At 35.1% G+C, this 9,222-nt stretch overlaps 1 protein-coding gene across 1 annotated transcript in view; it reads right to left on the bottom strand.

Moving 5' to 3' along the window:
* Window positions 1-1,630: 1,630 nt before the first annotated feature.
* The window catches only part of LOC104493776 (tau-tubulin kinase 2-like), a gene marked incomplete at its 3' end in the record, with an annotated part of 10,340 nt that continues 2,748 nt past the window's right edge, over window positions 1,631-9,222 (bottom strand). The window contains exons 4-6 of the mRNA XM_010136512.1: window positions 4,733-4,806; window positions 3,572-3,712; window positions 1,631-1,735 (exon numbers count right to left, since the gene is read on the bottom strand). Of these exons, the coding sequence (XP_010134814.1) occupies window positions 1,631-1,735; window positions 3,572-3,712; window positions 4,733-4,806 (320 nt within the window). The remainder of the gene's footprint in view (window positions 1,736-3,571; window positions 3,713-4,732; window positions 4,807-9,222) is intronic.

Raw genomic sequence — 9,222 nt, 5'->3', positions numbered from 1 at the left:
AAGTCAGGTATATAGAAAATTAGGCTTATCATAAAAATCTAACAATCAACCTTAACTAAGGAACAGGTTCTTACCAATAGAGTACTACGTTTTTTTGAGAACATGCTTTTATATTGTTCCAGGTTATTTGCAGTATCTGCTGAAGAAATCTAATGAAGTTTAGAAGAAGGATAGCCTTAAGGAGAAGCACATAGCACATTTAATGAAAGTTATTAATAAATTCTATTAGTAAGCAAGGCAAACAGTATGGTTGCTATCTATGCAAGAGCCATTTCTGACTATTAACTACAAACAAAACTACTGTCTTTTTTTCCCCTCACTGCCTCTCTGCTTCTAAGGATTACACTATCAGAAAACTCCAAACAGATTAAGTTGAAGAATTACTTCGGTTACATTGTAGGGCACTGCAATGAAAAACAAAAGGCAAGAGCGTGGAGTTGTTACAAAAGAAAGAATAGCACAAATACTAAATTTTCTTTGTTATCACCTATTTTTTCTGAAAATACTACCGTTGGTGTGTATAAATACAGAAATTACAGAATCTTGGGAATTATTTTCTCTTCGAAATTACAGGTCAGTCAGAAAAACATTATAAGCAGCCAAACGTACTGAACATGACAAGAACACTGAGAAGTAACAAAAAAATTAAAAACCACTTAAAATGTTTAGCTCACCTTTCCAACAGCAGCAGCCACTCTGTTGGTCTCCCCTGCTCTTTGCTTTCATTGCAGTGTCCAGCATTATGGCTGAAGGAATAGAGTACAGCAGAACCCCGCTAATTTACCTAATTCATTTATGTCATAATTTGCACACAAAAATTTGCCAGATTCCCAACTTCTCAGGCAAAATAAAATTGGAATACCTGTAGAGATGGCTTCTACCACTCAAATACCAGCACATTAATAAATCTGCTACACAGTATTGACTAGTGCATTACTCAATATTACCATCAAAATGTAAACTGAATTAGTTTGATAAATGTTTCTTTAAAACATTACCATGTGCCAAGGCACTAATTTGCTCATTTTCAAATGCTGAAACTAACAAAGGGACCCCTTGCCAGTGAATTAGGGAGGCTCTACTGTACTTAAAATGGTAGTGTCCTCACTGATACGCTCTTATCCACAATCTTCAGACTGCATCACATGGGAATACAGCAACTACACTTAACTATGTCCTATTATATATTTTAATTAGTATCCTATCACTTTTAATTATTCAGTGTTTCTCTTTTAGAAGATAATATATTCAGTTTAATATTTGACTTTTCTCCTACATATACATATTATTTTTATTAATGCAATATATAATATGAAGTGAAATTCAGCTCAGGTGTATTACTCTGGTATTTAACGAAAACCTATTTGTTGCTTGAATTCCAAACCAAAAGATAGATTATCCAAAAATATCATTGACTATACTTCTGCTTCAAGCCAAAAATCAGAAACCCTTCATTCCCAAATCCCAATATTTTTATATAATCAATAAATCACATTACATTTCTGATCTGGGATGTTGGTCAAGTTTAGATCAGTTACCACTTCAAGGCAACTCACATACTTCTCCAGAATAAAAGATAGCGTATTACCACATTCAATTAATAAAATTGACAATTTTGACAAAATCTTACTGGTCTGACATCCCCACATGAGTTGGTAAACTGCCGTGCCAAGCCAAAATCCAGCATATAACACTTCCTGCAGGTGCTAGGAAAACGTCCCATTGCGAAGTTAGACTAGAAGAAAAACAAATACAGATAGATACACACACACACGGATATATGCACATACTAATGCAGTAACACTACCATACAAAATTCTCAGTCTACTTCTCTATCCTTCCTTCCATATTTTCAGATCTACTAAACTCCCACTAAATTTGAAGAAAACTTTGTTAAGAAAATCAGACATACAACTTAACCATAGACCTGCCTACATGCTCCAAAGAGACTGTCGTCTTAATTTGCCACTTAGAAAAATATTAATTTTTTTGCAAGAATTTTCTAATCATGTCAACCACTCACATGTTTTGATTTGGACATTTCAAAAAACCACCAGCCATGAACCTTACAAGTTCATCTAAACAAATGCACTAATACAATTTATGCAGAATGCAGAATAAGAGGTGCAAACTGCTTTTTCTTTTCCACGATCAACATTATTTCTAAATGGAACAGAATTTCAGTGTTGCCTAATTCATCATGAGGCAAACAGCCGACCAAGGATTAAGATTTCAGCCCAGCACAAAGCTTGCTTTTAGTATAACCTATCTAGAAAATACGTAATAAAAGATAAAATGGACTTACATTTTCAAGGCAGGAAAACTGCACGCTTGAAAGCTATTGTGCATTCTTTGCACGTCTAAGTCACAACATAACTACTAAAAAGAAAGAATTGTTCCTCCCCTTATGAATCTAATAGATTGCCTCACACTGCTATTTCTTCTGGCTCAACATTTAGCTTTCTGGGTTTTTTTTCCATCCCCTAACTGCACTCTCCATTTCCATCCTATTGAGCCCACAGACTCCAGGACGCAGCGAGATAACAAGTTGTCCCCAATCCCTCCTGCCAGCCATAAAGGAACACAATTCCCATTCAAAACTTGAATTGCTCTCACCATTAAAATCTTCTGCTCCAGCTAACTAACTCCCTCTCACCTATTTCATTTGACATTCCCTGCCTCTGTGATCTTTCCCCGTTAAATGAACCCTTGGGGATAGGTGAGGGAGAATACAAGTTTTATAAGAAGTTGCAAGGAAGAAGTGATGAAAATGAAAATTCCCTAATGCACGGAAACTTCTCAGATGTTTTACATGAACTTCATGCAGCTGACAGGTAATTTAGCTATGTATGCCAGATATAACCAGACATATTTGCATCTATTAGAAAACAGAAGATTTGCTTATTTTTTCTCATTTACAAATTTTGAAAATTCAGAGTTCTAATGATATTTTTAATATAGAGTGATGTTAAAAATAGCTGATGCAATTTCAGGAATAAATTAAAAAAAAAAAAAACACAGAAAAAAACCCAAGCAACAAAAGGATGATGCTATCAGGTAGGCACTGCCCTCACAACATTTTTACAACACTCATTTTATTAGACTTGCATAATAGAACAATTTAATAGTTTTCTCTTACGGTCTGTCTTTTCTTTCCTTGTTTGTTATAAATACATTAAATACACAAAAATTATTACTGAGGAGCTTATAAATACACCCTGCTGTTAGCATCTATTCTCTTAAGATACTGCCATTAGCTGAACTCATTTTCCCACTGAAAATATTGTTTGATCGTATGATGCTGCAGGTAAGAGTTGGACGTTTTAACTACAGAAAATTGCAAGGCTGCCTAAATAACTGGAGACAACTATGACAAAGACAAAAGTTATTGCTCTTGCAATCCAACATTAATTAATAGAAGAAATCTGCATTATCTGAAGAATAAACATTCAATTTTCTGTCCCTTCCCATTTTTTCATTGTAACATGTATTATAAGAACGTATTCTTATCTATGCAGCCATCTGATGACCACATATTACTTGCCAGTTTTGATTCAATGGGCAGACTTACCGGTTTTATGTCCCTGTGCAGGAATCCCACAGAATGAATACTTTCAATAGATTCCAAAATCTGCTTCCCAAGCCGCAGAGTGGTACTAATGGAGAATGTTCCTCGAGACTGGCTCCGACGCAGGTCTGCCAAGTTCCGACCCTGATCAAATTAAAAGGATGTTTTCATAAAAAAATACTAATACCAAGATTCACAGATAGTGCTGTTCATGGTTAACCATGGAATACTCTCATTAGCTATTTTCATAATAAAGGATAAAATGTAATGAGGATAAATAAAGGATAATGTAAAAAGATAAATGTAATGAGTATATGTCCCCAAGTATCTCCAACATTAAATTTAGAATCTGTTTTGGAAAAATATTAATCTTACTATCTTTCTACTCCTAAATAACATGGACCAAACTAAAAGCTACTAGAAATACATATACTCTTGTATTTGCATCACATCTAAATAAAGGCCACTGAGAAAATGCTCACAAAAACTTCTTTACATTCCCTTCTTTAAGGAAAGCCACATAATTTATTTAAATACAGAGTATATGTAACTATGTGCATGCACTCCATGTAATTTATGTAATTACAGAGTACATCCGAGATGACTTAACCAAACAGATGAAAAAATACACTACGCAGGAAATCACAGACCTGCTGGTCTGTGAAAATAACCGATAACCAACTGCACAAACTAAAGGACACTTTTTTCCAGTTTTCATATTCACCAAGATAAAAAAAGGATAATAATCCTATAACTTTAAGTGCTTTAATCACCCATTTTATCCCTTTTCAGAGGAATGAGGCTTTCAGTAAAGTGAATTGTTTTCCTCAAAGGGTATTTTTTCCGCTTTCATCAACAAAATTTTTAGACTATCTTCACGTGAAGACTTCAAAAGGAATGTGAATTATCTCAGAAGACATCACAGGCCACTCTTTCAACAGTCAGGTCTTTCTGAGGATGCAAACCTTCTCCTTTCTGAGAGAATTATGGAAAGGCTATCAAAGGATAAAGACATAAGCATTTGCTCACTACTATATGTTTGTGACCTTTGGGGTTTTTTTTTTTCATTTGTCATGCTCCAAAATTTTACCACTATTTTCATATATGCTTGGCTAATAAACCAGAAAACACAAGTAAACTTTGAGCTCTGCTTGATATACCGACCTGCAACTGCATGACCACATAGTTAAATCTGTCATTCCTTCCACATCCAATGAATCTACAGACATGATCTTTTCCTGAGAGAAAAAGAAGCAAATTAGCCAAAAACAAAGGTATATTCTGTGGTTTATTCCTTTAAATATCTAGCAAAGTACCAGAAGAGATAGACAGTTACATTTCATCAGAGAACTTTAATAAACTAAGCTCCCCAGCCCACAGTTCAACCGCTGTTCTAGAATACGATCTTTGCTATTCAGCTACAAAAGACACAATCAGCTCAAGCACGCTAAAGTAGAGATAAAAGAATTGTAGCAGTTAAAAAAATATCAGTTTTGTTTAAGCCGATTTTCTTTAAAGCTTCCTCCTGTCCTAGGAGGAAACTGTGGAGAAGGAGAGGGCTGGTCAAAAATAGAATCTTTCTGGTCCTGCTGTTGTATGTCAAAGCGTAAGATTCCCCAGATAAAGAGAGAAAAAGGCAAGCCAAAGAATGCAGTAGGACAACAGAAGGGGAATGCAAGCTCGTTGTTATTTCAGTATCTGTGTTCATTGACTTATAGAGAGAAGCTGGGACTCCTTATGACCCCACTCTACTACAGAACAGGACACTGTAGGATTGAAGTCCCTCAGAAAGGTAAATCCTTCCTTTCTGACACCATGGAAGCTACAGCCGAGAGAAAGCTGATGGTCCAAGTGGCAGCTAAAGCTGTGTCAAATTTGTGTCACCTAAGGTTTCTTTCATTAATATATTTACTCTTAAGATTACCAGAATATCATAGATAGAAAAAAAGAAGTGATAGGAGAAAAGCAACTTAAAAATAATATAAAAAAACAAACCCAAAACACCATTACCGCTAGCTACAGATCTGGGGGAACTTTTTCTTAGTGCTCCACTCAGAGGTCAATCAAAACCCTAAAACACAGCCCTACAGCTTCTGAATATTCTCACTTCACTTGATAGAAGAGTAGTTGCCTGCTTCTGCTTCCTCAGGAAGCTCTCTGTCACATAAAATTAAAAGAGATAAGCCCATTTAAAGAAAATGGTACAGAAATCATCAAAACCATTTAAAGAAAACTCTACAACTTCTGCAAATATGTAAGTGCTAAGCTCTAAGTATCACTGCTTTTCCTTCACTTTCTCCTTCTGCCCATTTGTTTAAGACAGGCAATATTACAGAGCATAATTTTATGAAGAAAAAGGGGTTGCAGCAAATTTGTCAAGATGAAATTTTGTATATTCATTGCTGCAGTTTTCAGATAATGAAGTCTCATCTCAAATATTTATGATTCATTTTAAGGCCACTGTGGGTATCCTGAAGGAACATCTTCACAGAAACTTGCATTAGTCAAATTTCATCTGACAAATTCAGTACTTGTCCAAAACTCAGTTTGGCCAGGTAAAACCCATTTTAACTGGCATGGCAACTCCACTGGTGTGTTAAGTTCCCTGAAAACTAACTTTTATAAAAATTCAAGGAAACAGGAAAGGACAGAAGTAGGCACTGTGTGCCTCATTCAAATTGCATGATCCTCCACCAATCCAGGGTGGCTATACACACCTAATACACTTCTGCAGATATCTTCAGTTCCCTTTCCCTCAGCAAGAAAACAGTTATTTTCTCACACTTGTGAGCCACATGGCTGGGGAGCAGGGGGAAAAGATGATGGTAGTAGACTGCAGTGAACAACTATGCCCCTGAAAAGCATCCTAGGGAGGGTATGAAGCCTGCATGCCATTCCCCAGGCTGCAGTGCATCACTACAGCTAGCTTCTCAGCCTACACCAGATGCAACCCATCACTAAATTATGCTATAGCTTTGTAAATGAGTGAGGGAGAAGTCTGTAAGGTTGTGTGAGACAGAAACCAACTGAGCAAGTCTCACTCTCAGTGAGTAAGATACGATAAATCTGTCTTCTCCCGTCTGACTGCAGGAACAGATGGCCTAACCAAATGATTAAAGAAAACAACCATCTGTTGCAGAAGATTTCTTTTTTTTTAATAAAACAAAAACATAGCTTAAAGAGTTCAATAGTATTCTGACAACAGTAATGAGGAGACAGCATAACTGGCAGGAAAAATAATAACAAAGATGCAATTGATGACTAAATTGTAACAAATTGCTGTATCAGTGAACATGCTCCTCCTTCATAATTAATAGAGAAGTCATACAACTACTCACATCCTAGATCCAGGTCTTAAAAGAGCTTCTTTACAGTTTCTCATAATTCACCGTATCATACCTACAAAGTTATGACTCCTTTCTCCCCACACGACTGACTACAATGTTAAGTTTCAAAATTTCTGAAACTGAAGTAATAAAATAGTACATCCTTGCACTTCTACCAACAGCTATTCTCACTGCAGTTTCACAGTTTCTGTGAAATAAGATTCTAATTCAGAATCTAATTCAGATTCTAATCAAAAGCAGGTTTATAACCTTGAGAATGTGCCTAGTTCTAGCAAAGACTCAAAGAGTCATTCTAAGGTGTTTTGCTAGATTGAGACATATTACATGTGCTAATTTAATACTTTCCTAAAACCATGTTTCTTCATAATTTTCCCAGAAATTGTACATGATCACAAATATATTAAAAAAACCCAAACAACCAGACCTACACATCAAGCCAATTCTGAATCACACTGTCAGCTCACTGTCTCTCATTACGTCCTATTCACAGATCAAACTTTCCAAAATTTGCAAGAAAAACTCTTTTCGTGACAATTACATTCCTTCCTCTGATTTATGTTTAGGGTAACTAGAACACCTTGAAAGTAAGAGCACATAAGTCTTTTAAGAAAGGGATAGTAATTATATACATACATATACACACACATATACCAAAAAGGGATAGAAGAACAAGATAACAGCTCATGTCACGGATGTATGCTGTTGGAAGGTGGTTACAAAATTATCCTAAAAGAACTGCTTACAATTTTACCTGCTCTGAATCTGCATGAAAATAAACTTGTCAAAAATAAGAAAAATTTTGATATGGTAAATGAAGCATTTAATAAAAAATATTCTTCAAGAAGCAAAGATAAAATTGTTCTCTACTCCTCACTTCTGTCTATTTTTCTTGATTTTTCCTCTCGGCTTCAAAATTTCAGCTCTTGCATACTGAACACTTGGTGAGGTAGAAAAATTAACGGAAATGGCTCCTAGGAGCCATGATTTTAATGTAAAACATAAAACTGAACATCCTTTAAGTATGGATAAAATATATGCAAGTAAAAATAAAGCCACATATCTGTGCAAACTGTAAATCTCAATATATGCAAAAGGTTCACGCCTGACCCATCTTTAACTGGAGTCACTTTCCTGATCATTCACAGCATTCTCTGTATAATACCAGAGCAGCTACGCTGTAATGTGGAACTTGCACAGCAACAACTAGAGGTCACCTCTAGTGTTACTATCACGGAATCACCAACTCTTTTTTTAAACTAAACTGGGCTGGAGAACAACAAAAGATAAAAAGTAAGGAATAATATTTACACTGCTTTCTCATAAGGAAGGTTGTTAAAAGAGCTTTTTCTAAATTTCTCATACAAAATCCGGGTTTCCGTTACATAAGAACTTCTGTTAATTGTTTTCTCGGGAAATAATAATGAGAAATAAATAACTGAAAGAACTTCATTTGGATTCTTTGCCTCAGTGGGTCTGTGGATCAGACATTTCATTAGTCTTTTCATCTAGACAGTATTTTCCATGAAGAACCAGAGACTTCTGCAGGAAGACTTGGGTTGTTAAAAGATTTATACTAACAAAGGAAAACTGATAAGAAAATTATAACTTCTGTTGTAATTTTCTGTAATTGCCCTATGGCAATTATTCACAATCAATTTTTTATTATTTCAGCAAACACTTATGTTTTTCAATAATATTTCAAAAGTAAAAATGTTTTCACTAAGAAAAAAATTTTTGTAGCATCTTAGCTCAAACTTTACTGTACTTAAAGCCACAGAACTTCATGACACTCCACTCATGAGGTCATATGTAAGGCAATGTTTTTCCAAATATTGTAGTGCCACCAAATTACAAAAATTTATTTTGGTTCTTACTCTTCTCCTTATTACTTTAACTGCTTCACCTATACCGTTTTAAAGACCGGTTTTTGTTAAAAATAGAATCAAGCTCATGTGTGCAGGAAAAAACCCTTGAAAAATAAATCAGAAGAATTTAAAAACCCCTGAGTTACAGAGCATTTGTGCCTTCAAAACTCACTATCTTTAACATTTGTGAACCTGACAAACAGTTTCAAATTTACAATTGATAATACTGAAATTTACTATTAATCTCTGGACTACAAATTTTAAAATTCAAAGAAAGCTAATATGCAGTCCCTGAATCGCCCTGCTGGATTATATATTAGATGTTTTTCTGAAATTCTTTAAAAAGATATAAATAGAGAAACAGTTTGTTAGCACTACAACACGTGACATGCTTGCCCTCTTAAATCTATAGAGGCTGTCCATTTCCGCTTACATTTGACCT

The sequence above is a fragment of the Buceros rhinoceros genome, unplaced genomic scaffold (genome assembly GCF_000710305.1).
Source record: "Buceros rhinoceros silvestris isolate BGI_N320 unplaced genomic scaffold, ASM71030v1 scaffold29175, whole genome shotgun sequence".
Taxonomy (NCBI): Eukaryota; Metazoa; Chordata; class Aves; order Bucerotiformes; family Bucerotidae; genus Buceros; species Buceros rhinoceros.
Note: the sequence above shows the minus strand (reverse complement) of the source record. Positions and strands in the feature narration are given on the sequence as shown.